The 16,228-nt window shown below is 41.9% G+C and overlaps 1 protein-coding gene across 5 annotated transcripts in view; it reads right to left on the bottom strand.

The window, feature by feature from the left end:
• LOC117776029 (spectrin beta chain, non-erythrocytic 1-like) overlaps window positions 1-16,228 on the bottom strand; it is a 78,745-nt gene that overhangs the window by 26,529 nt on the left and 35,988 nt on the right. For all 5 annotated transcript variants that reach the window (XM_034609708.1, XM_034609709.1, XM_034609707.1 and 2 more), the window contains 8 exons: window positions 5,558-5,709; window positions 3,278-3,451; window positions 2,019-2,110; window positions 1,631-1,711; window positions 1,175-1,290; window positions 933-1,045; window positions 647-834; window positions 83-200 (listed from right to left, as the gene is read on the bottom strand). In XM_034609708.1, coding sequence (XP_034465599.1) covers window positions 83-200; window positions 647-834; window positions 933-1,045; window positions 1,175-1,290; window positions 1,631-1,711; window positions 2,019-2,110; window positions 3,278-3,451; window positions 5,558-5,709 — 1,034 coding nt within the window. The remainder of the gene's footprint in view (window positions 1-82; window positions 201-646; window positions 835-932; window positions 1,046-1,174; window positions 1,291-1,630; window positions 1,712-2,018; window positions 2,111-3,277; window positions 3,452-5,557; window positions 5,710-16,228) is intronic.

Below are 16,228 nucleotides of genomic sequence, written 5' to 3' on the forward strand. Positions count from 1 at the left end.
TGTACAAATAAATAAAACTCAAATGCTGTGGGGAGGAGGGTGAATCCACCTGAACTCTCCCTCCTGTAAAAGTTGCTGTTACCTTGTTGATGTCAGAGATGAGCTTTCCCTCTCGTGGAGTGTAAACCTTCTGGTTGTTGGCTCTCATCTTACTCTGGATGGTGAACAGCAGAACCTCCAGGTTCCCTTTCTCTGTAAACCTGCACACACACACACACACACACACAACAGAAACACACAATCAGCACTGCTGTGGCACAGAGTTTGACTTTCAGACGTTTGGCTTCACTTTGTGTTTTAAAAGGATAAATAAGTGTAAAAACCTGTCGAATATAACAAGGTTCAATAAAACTGTGGACTTAAAAATGACAAGAGAGAAAAATCCAAACAAATTTCTAACATCAGAACATTTTAAGCTGCACAAAGTTCATATTATTTGCTTGTTTATATTATAAACACAAAGTCACATTGACACCAGTGATTCATCCATCACTGTCCTGTATTTGGGGGCCGGTCTTTAATAGTTTATGTCGACCTGGCTTTTTATCAACTCCCAGCTTTTTATTTGTGGAATTATAACAAAAAATATCCCCAAAATAACGTGGGTTAAAATGTGAGTAAAGTTTGGAGTCATCATGAAACTGACTTTGACGGTTTCTCCACGGTGCGATACGTGTTGAAGGCCTGCAGCTGCTGCTGGACTCCCACCAGAGAGTTGGCGAACTTCCTGTTGTTGAGGATGATGATGGTCTGTTCGATCCACTCCAGCAGGTCGGACGCCAGAGACTCGTACTTCTCGACCATCTTCTCCGTCTCGATGGCGTTGTCCAGGACCTGGAAAACGCGCCAGGAACACACATGTTTAATATAATGATAATAATAAAAACAACAGAATGGTCCTTTAAGGTCGGAATTGGACGTGTGTTTGTCACCTTCCCGATTCTCTTCCCCTCCACCTTCAGCGCCTTCATCTTAGAGAAGTAGTGGTAATAAGTCACCACGTAGGTGATGATGGACTTTTCATCAGGGTGGTCCACGCTGATGTCTGCACACACACACACACACAAATATATAAATGTATTCTAAATGATAAAGTTGTCATTTCATTCTGAGTGAGAGAGTGTGAGTTTGAGAGTGAGGGAGTGTGTGTGTGTGTGTGCGTGTGTCCTCTCACCCTCGGCGTCCAGCAGCTTGGTGAGGCCCAGGTGTTGCTCGGCCAGGTTGAAAGCATTCTGCAGGTTGTGGTGAGCGTTTGATTTCTTCAGCTTATCGAAGTCGATCAGGTCGGGTCTGAGAGCAACAAACACAACGTGCACTTTAAACAGGAACTCATATTTATTCATATTTATATTTCTCAGTTTGAGTGATTTTTCATTTCTTTTCCTGCTGTATCTCATATGTGGCAGCGACCGGTTGCTTTAATGTTGTGATGAAGAGTTTCTCTTTAGAGCCACTATGAATACTTTTATTTATTTGTATTTTATTAAGTATAACTGTGTTTGCGTGTGCATGATGGCTGCCTCGTGTTTCCTACGTTGACACTCTGTTTATCTCACTCACTCTGTTGATAGTCTCTCTTTTTTTTGTCTGATGAAACAATAACATAATGTGAGACAGTCGGAGTTCCTACCTGTGTTTGTGGATGAGAGCGTTAAAGGCCATCCCATCTCTCCAGCTGGTGGAGAAGTTGTGGATGTTGACATTTGGATATCTTGACAGGAAGAGGAAATCATTAAAAACACATTTCTCAGTGATTAGTGTTTAATTATCACGTGACATCACATTCATTTAGTGAATTAAACTGGTGGAACCATGTGTGATGGCTCCCACTCTTTTCTATGAATCAGTTTCCAGTTATAACGTTGTGCAATTCCCTCAATAATAACTAACACAACACTAAATCCTCTTTGAACATCTACATCCACTTCAGGGCAGGGAACAGGAGGCGAGAGGGCTGATGGGAAATGTAGTCTAAACATTTCTCTGTAGATGAGTGAAAACAGCTTTTAAAGTCTCACCCGGCGGTTTTCATCTGACACCAGAGCAGCAGAGCATCTTTAGCCGACTTCTTCTCCTTGTTGTCCTCCGTCTCCACACTGATGTCCTGGATCTGAGACACACAGACAGACACAGAGTGTAAAAACACTGATAGAATAGATGTGATGGGTGGAACTTTCTCTTTGGATCATCATGCTATATTACCTTACGGCCTAAAGATGTCCTTACTTTCCGAAAAATGTCCACACTTTCTAAAACTATCTCTCTTCATAAACATGTCCTGTCTTTCTATAAAAACTGTCTATGGCTCCTGAAATTGTCCACATTGTCCAAACATACTTAACTTTTTAAAACTTACAGTATTTTAACTTTTAAAAAAGGTCCTCTCTCTTAAAATGTCCTCACTTTCTAAAATGTCCTGCCTCTCCAAAAGTCCACACTTTCTTAAACCATCCAAAAATGCCATCATATCTTAAAAATCCTTTTGTTCCGAACGTGTCCTCACTCTCTGTTGTCCTGATCCTCACAAAGACAGAAGAGCACGTCTCACCTTCATCGGTCAACATCCATCGGTTTCAGTCTGACTGAAGCGTGAATCAAATGTGAGCCGCAAATCGGCATCAACACGGCGAACACACATGAGACACACACACATGAGACACACACAAACACACACATGAGACACACAAACACACACACTGTAGTCCTTCTGTCACTCGGCTCCATTTCACCCTGGTTCCTCCGCCGCTGGATTTAAAACCACTAAAAAGAGTTTTTTTAATCCTCTTATAAAATCTAAATCCTTTTCACCCATTTCAACCAACTGTTCACTGTCCTTAATGATGACATCATCACCCGGTGACACGACATCGACATACAGTAAAATCTATGACACACGTCTGTTCTTCTCGGACGGTAGTGTTTTAATGAGGCCTAAAGAAATGATGCAAAATCCAACTTTTACTCTTTAAAACAAAGGGAACACATTTTCCCTGAAGATGCCACATTTGATTAAATTAATCTTCAACAGTGGATTTATTTAAGAATATGTGAAGCAAAATAGTGAATGAGAATCTTGGCTCCAGGTGATTGATTTACTGACGGCCAGATAAACAAGATACTGATAATAAATGAGCCTTAACACCATGTGATGGGATGCAACACGGTTCAATGCACCTGACAATGGATCACATGACCCACACCACCGGTGCAGTTTTCTGATGTTCCTGGATTGAAAGCCCCTCCTGTTGGGATGTGAACGTGCGCGGCGGCCTCGTACCTGGAAGCGGAGGATGATGGTCCAGATGAGGCCCAGGGTGAGGCGGTGGTTTCCGTCTACGATGTCGTGGGAGCCCATGTTCTCCAGGTGGACCCTCTGCTCCTTCAGGAACTGCAGAGCCTTGTCCACGTTCTCCAGACAGTGGATCCGCATCCGACCCTTGGTGGGTTTGGGCTGAAACAAAAACAGAACTCCAGTTTATTTACGACCCTCACAAACCCAGAGGCCGTGAACAGCTTCATGCTGTCGTATAAACACCAGGAAGAAGAAAACAGCTGCAGACACAGCTGAGTGATTTCAAAACCCACACTTTGTGTTTTCATAGATTTTCTTCAACTGGACATTATTTATACAAATCATATTCTCAAAGGATTTCATCTCAACACAGGAATGTTTCAAGCAATAAATATTTCGCAAAACCATAAATGTATGTGCATGTTAATCAAAGCCAAGAATCATAAGTTATAGAAAAATTACAAAGAAACTAATGGATCTTTGGTTGATTTTATAAAAGGAGGAGCAGGATGTGATGAGTTTGAGCTCTGCTGTCTGTTTTTAATGACTCAGCATCTTGTTGAGAGTCGAGTCCTCGACATCGACATGTTGGAGATGAGGTTGTTTAAATCCTGAAATATAATTAAAACAAACCACAGTGATGATAAATGACTAAAATAAAATAAATGTCTGAGCTGTCAGCGATGTTACATCCTGCAGGTTGTCAAAGCAACATGTTCACTGTCCAACTCTGATCTCATCGTCATCATCACTACGATCAGGACGTTGTCCGACAATAACACAACTCTCTTTGCTTTTCCTCACACAGACACACAAACATCACAGTGATTGGTTCATTCAGGATCTGGTTGGTTCAAGTCAGACAAAATGTATTTACTAAGCATCAAAGTTTTAGTTTCACTCATTCTATAACGGATATAAATGATGGACAGAACAATGAAGGACGCCCCCTGTTGTTCAGTGTAATTCAGCCTCTCGCTCTCAGATCAGATTCCTCTGCTGCTTCTGGAGGCGTCTTGGCTCCGTGTGAAGCCTCAAACTTCCTCAATGACTTCCTTCACAACTCTCAACTGCCCCCCCCCACACACACACTGTTACTGCCTCCATCCATCCTGCTCAACACTTCACCATCCCTCTGCCCTTTATTTCAGCTCTCTCTCATTTTGTCTTCTCTTCTTTAACTCTCTGCCCAAACCAGGACTCACAGAACTGTAATTAAAACATAATAATATCAGAAAAAAGACGTAGTGTATTACACTTCCTGACTGACTGTGCAGTTGTGTTTTCTCCCTGTGTGCGTCTGACAGGTTGTGAGAAGACCGGATGACAGCGCCATGGAGAGAGAGGAGGTCAGATTGGAAGAGACGGGAAAGACGGGCCAAGAAGAAGAAAAGAGGGAGAGGAAAGAGAAGAAGAAGAGAGTTTGGCTCATGGCTCTGGAAGGCAGGGTCACACCGGGTCGTTCTGACCGAGTGCGTCTGAGTTTATGTCTCTTGGTTTGACAGAATGAGAGAGAGAGCGTGAACGAGGAGAAGACAACAAGAAGACGTTTAGAGACACGAAGGATAATAGATTCCTGTTGCCATGGTGACGGGAGACTGGCAGTAACTGCATCTCTCTAAACCACAACGACCAACAGGACCACCGTGAATCTACGACAGAACTTTACATTAATCGCCAATTATCAGAGAGAATTTATTACTCTAATTGTAAACTTGTTACATCGTGTGTGAGCTGAACAGAGTTAAAATTACTTTCATTAAATCTGTTCTAAAGTTTAGAGAAACACTGATTTCTTTTTTGCTTTTGCCGCTGAAAATAATACAAACTAAATAATTTGTATGGAGCGAAGAATCATCTAAAAATCAGCTCTTCCAGTTTGTCCTGGTAAATAAAAGTGATTCGATTTTCTTTGCACGTTTAACTTGATTTAAAATGACTCATTTATTACAGAGCTCTTAAGAAGATGAATCACAGAGCTCATAAAAAGATGCACATTTCATTTGTTAATGTGCATAATAAACCTTGTGCTCCCGTTGTCTCAGACTGGGACCACGTTCATTTATTACATATTGATGTCAAGACAAAAAAAAGAATATTTAATATATAAAGAGAATATTTGGACTTCCCCCGACAACAGAACAACATGTAAAATCACCAGTAAGAATCAGAAAGGGACAAAAGAAAGATGATTAGAGTCTGAAGCTCATTTCATTTCTCCTGCTCCTCTTTCACAATAAAAGCCCTGACAGCGACGTGACCCACCAGTCTCTCTCCTGACAGGACCTCCAGCAGCTTGATGAGCATGCGTCCGTCCCTCAGGTCCATGTAGAGGTCGGTGATGCGACAGGAGACTCTGGACAAGTGTGAGTTCACCCATTTCACGAATGTCTTCTTCTGCACCGCCTCACGCTCATCTGGACGAGAGACACGGGGAGAAAGAGAGAGAGATAAGTCATCACAGAACACGGGATAAAGAGAAACGCAAACAAAACTATCAACAAACAGAGGTGTGCACATGGTGACCTCAGAAAATAAGAATAGACTTTGTTTGACCCCTGGAAGGAAACAAGACTGAGACCCACACAAACGTACACACACACACACAACTGATAAGAAACCCTGCCTGTAATATACATGCACACAAACATTCATATAAACTCATGACCTTCAGAGTGTGTGCCTGTGTGTGTGTGTAGCAGGACAATAGCTTCACTGTTGACTGGCCTTCAGTTTCTTTATCACTCAGCACAAACACACTGGAGAATGTCTGATATCAAAGTGAAGCTGCAGTAAATATGTGGAGGAGACGTCACGGTGTCTGCGAGCGGTCAGAAGCAACAGGGACGACTGGACGGAGCCAGGAACACTACACACGACAGTGAGCTGATTACAGAGGGGCGTGTGGAGGAGTCTGTTTAAATCCTTGATTTTACATCCACCCTACGTGCTCGTACACACACACACAAGTGAGATCATTCTGGCTGCAGTGACGGAATGTGAAAGATCAGATCTGATCATTAATACATTTCAAAAGTAGAATCAGATGTTTTTAAAAAGGTGCAGTCAGTTTAATCTAATATTTCTCATCTGTGTCAGTCGCTGCTGAAGAGTCAAACTTTTAAAAACAGGCAGAGGTGTTTCAGAGTTTAGAAACATCCTCATCAGATGATCCACAGCACCGGTCATTTGTTTCAGCACATACTGTACTTTACTCTGTGCGCGTGCGTGCGTGCGTGCGTCTTATCTCCATCTTCATGCTTCCTATTGTACGCAGGGGTGTGTGTCCACTTCATGGTATTTGGTCTTCTTAGTGTGTGTGTGTGAGTGTTGGGGCTTCCCCTTCCTGAACAGAAAATGAAGCAGCTGCTCGTCCCAGCAGGAAAAGAGACTCTCACACACACACAAAAACTGCTCGACTACACCCATAGAATAAACGTTCGTTTTGTATGTGTGTGTGTTGGAGCTGAACCGCGAGTGTGTGTGTGTAAATCACTTCTTCTTTCTATATTCAAAGAAGCAGCTGCAGCAGGAGGAGATCTCGACTCATGTGTCATGTACACGTACACATCTGTTTTGGCTCGACATAATGAAGAGCTGAAGGATGAGCGCTGTATAAAGACAGTTCCAGTTATTGACCATATTGCTTCTACTGGTTGTTTTTCTGTATCTGTTTCTATCAGTAAAAAGCCCCTGGACACGACTCCCAAATACTGGCATCAGATTTGGTGTTATTGGTTATAATTAATTATAATTGGCATTAAGAGAGATGTCATAAAGGGACCATGATGCCAAAGATGGCGGCGGCTGCGTGACACACATCCTGCCGCCTCCTCCTCCCTACGGGCCAATCGTCTGCTTTACAACAGCCAAACAGGAAATGGGTTTAACGAGAACATCGCTCAGTGGAGCTCAAACTTCCACCGAGACCCAACAGTCCCTCACGTCCAGTCAAGCTGCACCAAATTACACCCATAGAAATCAGACCTCTATATACGTCTAATTTTTAAAACAAAATCTATGAATTATTCCCTGGGAAATCAACAAAACGTCCAATCTCAAAAGGTTTAAGAAAAAGATTCAAAGAAAATGTAATGAGTTCTTTCTTGTGCTATAAACACATCTTTTCACTGAGTTCGTGGAAACACATCCAGTAGTTTTTATGTAATCCAGTAAACACAAAAAACTTTCAGGGGTTAAAACATAACCTCTTTGTCGGAGGTAAAAATTATCTCTGTTGGACAAACTGAAATATATTTTTGGTCATTTTGTCTGAAACTTAAATACAGAAACAGTTTCTCTGCGATAAGTCAATATATCAGTTTATCAGTTTGTTAATCAGTTCCTCTGCTTTGTATTTCCAGTACAGTTGTTTTTACAGAACATCAGTTTAGAGACGAGACTCGTTTGGTGAAGTTACAGTCGGGACTTTGTTATTGACTCAAACAAAAAACAAAAAAAACCAACAGGAAACAGTTTTATTCTTTATCTTTTTTTCCGTCCTTTAATTAATTGTAACCGGGCAGATTAATGAACAGCAGGGATTTATACCAGCAGGAGTCATTTCAGGTGAGTGTTAGCACTGGTCTGACCTGTGAGTGCTAAGCTAAGCTAAATAATGCACGCACACCACACACACAGCTAAGCAGAACTCAATGTCAGTGGCTTCAATTACCTTTATAGATTTACAGATACTGCTGAATGTACGAGACACAGCATTGTGTGTGTGTGTGTGTGTTTCCAGAGGACACAGTGTTGTCTCCGCGTGAGTCAATAACACACATGTGCACACACACACACATAATTAGAGGATGACCTTAACCTGAGCCTAAGGGGGGACACACACACACACACACACACACACACACACACACACACACACACACACACACACACACACACACACACACACACACACACACACACACACACACACACACACACACACACACACACACGGCCTTGCTTGTCTCTATGGGGATGAAAAATCAATGTCTCCGCCCATTTTAAATGAGCATCACACACACACAAACACACACACAAACACACAGCCTGAGCATCATGTGAGGTTCATCACGGCTTGTATCATTGTGTGAATGTATCAGCCTCATTGTAATGTCAACGTTGTGTTATGACAAGAATTCACAAAGACTTTCAATACACACACAAACACACACAAACACACACACCTACCTACACACAAACTCGTTGCTGTTAATGCTGATAAAATATAAATTCATAAAATAATTTGTTAGGAAATTGTATTTTGTTCCACAGAATTGAAAAGTAGAAGAAAGAAGAGAAGAAGAAACTGTGAATGAAAGAGGAAATGAATAAAAGAATAAAAGGAAAGGAAAAGGAAAGTGACAACGAGGAGAGGAAGGACCAAGCAAACAAAGGAAATTCGACAACAAAAGAGGAAAGAAGGTACAAAACAACTGAGAAGGTAAGAAAAGGTAAAAAAGAATAAAAAGAAAAACGGGAAAAATGGAAAAGGAAGGAAAGAAAAGAAAAGGAAATTATTGTGAACAGATTAGATTTTTTTAACCAAACAGTAAATAATGTTTCTGTCCTGAGTTTTGCCTTCAGGCCAAGTTCCTCCAAACCTCGCCAGCTCCACCAATCAGCTTCTCTCTGACGTTAAGGTCAGGGTCGGCAGGTCGGAGGAGGCGGGGCTTAAACTAAGCCTAGGAGGTTCAAGTCACAGCAAAAAAAAAAAAAAAACTGACATCAACCCACAGCTGTGTTCCCCTGAGTGAGGACTGCACAATCACACACACACACAGACACACAACCACACACACACACAGTCCAGACAGTGTGCGTCAATGTGATTTAGGTCAGAAATAAATCTTTAATTTGGAATCGTCCAGACAGAACTGACACCTTCACATCTATTCTGTGTGTGTGTGTGTGTGTGTGTGTGTGTGTGTGTGTGTGTGTGTGTGTGTGTGTGTGTGTGTGTGTGTGTGTGTGTGTGTGTGTGTATGTGTGTGTTGGTGAGGGATTTTCAGGATATGTCTGAGGACTCTTACTGTTTCATTTCTCATCTAATAGTAACTGTAAGCGGTTTTCAGACCTGAACTGAAGAACACACATGTTCCTGAACAAACGTCTGAGTCAGTGTCTCTGGACATTTTCTGGAACTTTTACTGCAGCCTACAACTAAAATGTCTGGAAACTTCACAGTGAGCGAGTGGACGTGTTGATGAGGTTTCTAACACGTGACGGACGTGAAACTGTAACAATACAAATATCTCAGGAGCCGTACACGTAGAAGAAAAGGCCCAGACACTATTTTCATGTCAGAAAACAGCTACATGCTACCTCTGTGTTAGCAGTAATGTGCACAGGGAAGCAGACACACACACAAACTTCACACAAATCCTTCAGGTGAAGACAGTTGATAGTTTTCATTATTTTTCAAGTAACATCTGTGAAACAAAGTCAAAGAATCTGTGATTTCAGCCTCAAAATGAAGAGTTTCCTTCTTTGTCATACATCAGTTCTGAATCAATATTTTGGGGTATTTTGAATTTTGGTTGAACTGAGCAAGATATTTGCAGATGTGTTTTACTCTGAAGTTGTGACAGACTTTCAGAAAATACGTCATGGAATGAAAAATTGATTGAAAACAGAATTCAACAGCTCAATCAATAATGACAATAATGGCCGGTTGAAGCCTCAGTTGAGACTTTGTGTGTCAGAGAGTTACACAGAGCAAACATATCAAACATCTGTTTCCACTATAGACACACACAACCACACACACACACACACACACACACACACACACACACACACACACACACACACACACACACACACACACACACACACACACACACACACACACACACACACACACACAAATGTGTTCACTCTCCCATGTCTTTGGTGTGTTTCCAAATCCAACCCACTTCTGGGCCATTCATGGTGGATCGCATGACATTAACTAAACACACACACACACACACACACAGTAATGGTAATATTCGCGGCCTCCCTGCTCATCCTGTGGGAGATCAGGAATGCTGGAATCCTGGAAGTGCAAAACTGGAAGTGTGTATTTTAATAAGGTTATACGATCGTGTGTGTGTCACTGAGGTAAAAAGCCTCATGTGTTCATAGACGTTGGACCTACTTTCTCCCAGTTTAACACTATGCTTAGCGTTAGCTTCATCATTAGCTCTGTGGTGAATTGGGATATTGAATAACGAGGAGACAGAGTGTGGACACACTTCCTCTGAGTGACGTCTTGTTTCTGCTGAGTGAGAAGCTGAAGCTCCACATGCTGCAGACACACAGCACGAGATCCTGTCAGCCAATCACACCACACAATACTGAGCCTGTCAGACCCTCAGCCAATCACACTGACCTCTGACTGGACGTGAACGAGACATTGTGTGACACACACACACACACACACACACACACACACACACACACACACACACACACACACACACACACACACACACACACACACACACACACACACACACACACACACACACACACACACACACACACACACACACACACACACACACATTGAGGAACAGAGGAGCATTGAGAGCTGAACACTGACTGACTGATGATCAGACTGTTCAACTGACTGAAAACATACGTCCTGTTCACTGGGTTCAGTCCAGTTCAGTCTCACGTCTTTAGTTTCAAATTACAAGTTCATTATTTTCATTAAACTGTTTCAGAAATTAGACGTCGCTGAAAAGCTAAAAATATGTTGAGTAGTAGACGAGGAGCAAAGTTTGACACGTGGAGGAGAACATCACGACTCCAACGACAAATTAAAGGAGACATATTCTATTCAGAGACTCACAATGAGTGTAATTACTGTAAAATGTTTTCAGTCTCCGTCTCTAACACTTTGAGCTCCGGTCTCTTGAAGGGAACTATAGCAACAGTGAGGAGTTTTAAAACCAGAACATCGTATGTGGACTAAAATGATTTGAGAAGTTTCAGTTTGTTTGTATTAATGTGTGTTTGTGAGTGTTGCTGCGCATGCTAATGATTGTTAATGTATGTTGAAGTGTGTTATTGTCTGTATTAATATGCGTCTTAGTGCGTTCATGTGTGTTAAGTGTGTGTGTCAACGTGTTAAAAGTTTGTGTTAATGTTGGTTAATATGTGTTTGTGCGTTAATATGTGTGTCAATGTGTGTGTGTGTGTGTGTGTGTGTGTGTGTGTGTGTGTGTGTGTGTGTGTGTTTGTGTTTGCAGCCTGCTGTAACAAAACCTCTGGTGATTTAAATCATTTCGTCCTCTTTACTTTTCGTCACCGTGTGAACGTCACATTCCTGAGCTCTGAGAAGATCGACGCTCTCTGTCACCGTCATGTTAATGAAACGCCGTCACAACGACACACACGTCCATCATCTTCTATTAAGTGTCTGTCAGAGTCACAGGGTTCAGGCCGTCAGCTGACACACACACACATACATGTTATCATGTTTTTATTTCATGATATCTCTCTCTCTCTGGCCTAACTTAGGCCCACCCCCTCTCTGCTGTTGTGAGCATGCTCAGTGGAGCGTTCCAATCAAAGGGTCCTTTCATCCAACGAGACGACGTGGTCTCACACACACACACACACACACGGACACAAGGAGAGTGGTTTCCCTGTCACACACACTGTTCTTCCTCAGACTGTCACACACTCTGAAAACACACAGCTTCTTCCTCGAACACTCACTCATGTCACTTTCTGCCCAAACACTCAACAATGTCTCTATTATCCGCCTCCCTCCCTCCCTCTCTCTCCCTGTCTGTGTGTAACTGAACCGGACTCGACCTCAGGTGAAACTTTCTGAATCGTTTCCAGACTTTTCGTCTTTTCAGGAAATGTCTGAGACATTTTTTTTTTTTAAATAACCATGAAAAACTTTGCAGGAAACACGCCCTCATTTAGAGAAACGTAACGTAAACATATTTTTCATGCTGCCATCAGAGAGAAAGAGGAAGATCACATCGAGATGGTCGACAGCTGTGGCCTCAAGAAGTTCAGAGCTGTAAGAAGTAAACAGCAAATATTTTAATAATCAATTAAATTAATAATCAATCAACCCGACCTTCAGCCTCTCAGCAACTTTGTTTGTTTCCTGAAGTTGCTTAACTGACGTTGTGTTATAAACCCATTATTATTATATATAGGCTAATGTTTGTGGACACCCATGATTGGAGGCTGGTTTATAAACAAATGATAAAATCCTTTTACATTTAAATATCATTATAATTCTACTATTTATATGATAATTTGGTGATAAGTGCATCATGAGATTGTATCAGACACTAAACGACGAATCACAGGCGTCTCCTGAGCAGAACTTGACCGTGACGACGGAGGACGAGTGATTTATCATCCCACCTTTGTGTGAGCTTTATCGGGTCGAGACAGAAGAAGCTTCCTTTAATTTCACTAAGAGGATGGACGGGGGGAGGGAGGGAGGAAGAAAGGAAAGGCGGGAGGGTGATCGGGGCAGTAACAGACGCTCGGCTGAAGCTCATGAAACATTGATGAGGTGAAGGAGGAGGAGAAAGAGGAGAAGAGGAGGAGGAGGAGGAGGGGGGAAGAAGAACACCTTTTAGACAGTAAGAGAGAGAGAGGCTGGGATATTTTTGTTCCATCCAGACCATGTTAGACACGCCCACGTTAATCCACACACACACAGCTCAGAGGCTCCCAAACCACCGAGACGTCCTCTGATTGGCTGGCTCGGGACAACAGAGGAGAGAGGGGGATGCTGGGAGCAGCGAGGGATGATGGTTTTGTTTTGTTAGCATGGCGGCGTGTGTTTGTGTGTGTTGTGATCTCAGGGGAAGGTTTGTGTGGTTCTAACAAAACAATCAATTCATGATGTATCAATTTTTCGAGCCCCACCCACCACAAACGTCAAAATAAAGCGTTAGACGCTCGTATTGATGGACAGATCTTACAGAGGCAAACGATAAGGATCGTTATAAGGATAATAACGTCTGTCTGAAATGCTGTTTTTGCTCTCGACCTTTCTCCCAAAAATCTGCAGAAGTCTGGGGAATGTAGTCCAGAGGGATTTTAACTGAGAGGCCGTCAGTTCAACAGCTGCCTGACGAAGTGCCTTTGAGCAGAGTCAGTCAGTGGAGTGAGCTCATCTTCATGTCTCATTAAACCAGAATAAAAGTAAAGAAAATCATCCTTGACTGTTCCCTCGAGCCGTTTATCAGTCAACTGCTAACAGACTCCTGCTCTGTGTAAAAAATCTCCCATGAGTCAGTTCAGTTGGCAATTTGTCGACTTGTCGGCCTCCATAATTGCTTGATTTTTAACCAGGACGTTCACTCAATACTGCCCCTAATGAGGTGGAAGAGCCTGCTCCTCATCTCCTTTCAGTCCTCCCAGTGTCATAATCACCGCCTGCTTCCGTATTCATCGCCCCGCTGGGAATTTGAGGATGTGAGGTGCCGCTCTGAACCACCTGAGCCACACATGGGACAAACAGATAATTTATATCCACTCAATGCTGAACGACTTACGTCATAAAACCCCGTCCCAGACCTTTTTATTTATCTGAGGGTTTCCTGGATGAGAAGTGAAAGGGAATTAAGGGACCGTCTGGGTTTCATAGTGATGGCTTCTTGATGAAGTTCTCTGATTTGTACAGATGGCAGCAAATTACCCAAATTAAACAAAAGTCTGTTAGTAATGTTTCGAAATGTTAGACTCTCTCCCAAAGGAACCTCCTTCATTTGATGTGATGGTGGCAGGAAACATACAGTATCACTGCTAAATCACCAAGACAACCATGAAATCCCCTAAATAAACCTCCTGTAAGACCAATAAAACCTAGAAACTCTCAGACCTCCCCTGAACCCCCTAAAAGACCCATTTGAGCACTAAAACCTGTAGATCCACAAAAAGTGAACTACTGAAGAACCTCTAGAACCTCGTCATTGACCAGAATATTTCCAAAACAAATGTAGAACCCTCTCAATGACCTAGCACCGGACAAATACCCCGCAATCTACTAATCGATCTCTAGAGCTTTATTATCCACAGGAACATCCACAACTACATGTAGAACCTTCTCAACAACCTTAAGATCCAGAACACCCGTAGAACCTCCTAAAAGGTCCTCAAGAACCTTGTAGTTGATCAGAAAACTATAAAAAACACAATTGTTAAACCTAATCAATGATTTTTACCACCTCAAAAGACCCATAGAAACGATTAAACTATCTCTGGAAGTTCCTCACAAACCACTACAACCTAACCTGTAACAAACTGGGTACTGGGTATATAGATGGAAAAAGGTGTGTTATGGTTTATAAGACATTGCTTCATTTGCTGGGATGTGGCTGATCAATAATTAAACCTTTCTTTATCTTATCACCAAACTTTATGATCCTCAAAAGCTAACATGCAAGATAATTCTCCTTCTATAAAACCTCCTGCATCCACCTTCACGTGACCTCGAGCCAGAGAGACGCTTTCAGAGAGGAGGATGATCCGGGAGTTTCAAGGCTTCAGCTCGTCATCGAGGCTGCGATCAGAAAACTGGATCCATTAACCTTCAGCTAAATTCAGCCACTGAAGTGTTTCTCCAAGGAAAACCATTTTGGTATTAAATCATTTTAATGGTGACGGACATTTACTGGAACGACTGAGATGTTCTGAAGAATGAATATAAACCATTAACAGTCGACATCTCTACTTTCATCTAGTGAATGTTGCAATAAGTTTCTGAAGAGAGTTTTTCCAACAATGTGACAGAGATTAAAAAGATTAAAATGCATCATGATCTCATGTGATTGGGTGAGAGTGTCACTTTCAGGACGGTTTGTGGTCCAATCATGACACATAGTGCAAAACACATAGTGATTACATGTGAAATGACTTAAGAAACTAGGCGTGTTATTCTGTGACAGCATTCTGTGACACCAGTCTGTCAAATGAGTAGATGATGAAATCATCTCCTCTAACAGAGACTCGGCTGTGACTCACTGGTTTAACTATTGTCAGACAACAGAAGACATCATGATAAAAAACAGACGTCCAACTGCATTGTGCTCCAAAGAAGAACAAAGTGACAGAAACACCAACGTAACATATGAAGAGTTTGTTTAACAGAACAACACAGAGAGAAGATCAGTGAAGAATGAAACAACCACTGAAAACACATCAGACAAAAAGTGAAGGAAACCTAACAAACAAACAACCAACCAACCAACCGACCGATCAACCAACCAACCAACCGACTGATCAACCAACCAACCAACTTAAATCTTTATTTTATTTATCTCAAAATCTGTCTAAAAAAAGAATGGGTCATATGTTGTGTATTATATGAGACATGTAAAAAACTGTTTAAATATTTAATGGAAAATGAAACTTTCCCATTGTCAGTTTTATTAATGAATGCAGTCACACCAACGATCTAAAAATCCCAGGGTGTTTGAATAACTCCCTCATTGATATAAAAAGTGACAAACCAACAGGACATTTCTCATAGAGACTGAAAACGACAGGCGTCCATGTGACTGGAGCGTCAGATCACAACCATCTGACAGAATCTGGGTGTGGGAGTTGAATGAGAAAAAACACTGGTGTCGCCTCCTGCTGCCCTTCAGCAAGGCACTAAGTACCCTGCAGCCTCTGCATTGGACTGTGTGCGCAGCAGGGTGCGGCTCTGACACCGAGTATACTTAGATAAGATCAGATCTGCTGAATCATCCACAGAGAGACTGAGGCTGTGATTTCACAATTTCACATAAATTAAAATCAATTTCTACTTAAATGAAACTAACTCTTTTAAAGCACTTAAACTTTGAGTACGACAGAACTTTTCTAACTGTATATTCAGGTTTGTTATAACTCATTACAGATCATCTTCAGGATTAATCAGAAGAAGATAACTACATAATTTAAGCTTATTCAGAT

Source organism: Hippoglossus hippoglossus, chromosome 15 (genome assembly GCF_009819705.1).
Source record: "Hippoglossus hippoglossus isolate fHipHip1 chromosome 15, fHipHip1.pri, whole genome shotgun sequence".
Taxonomy (NCBI): Eukaryota; Metazoa; Chordata; class Actinopteri; order Pleuronectiformes; family Pleuronectidae; genus Hippoglossus; species Hippoglossus hippoglossus.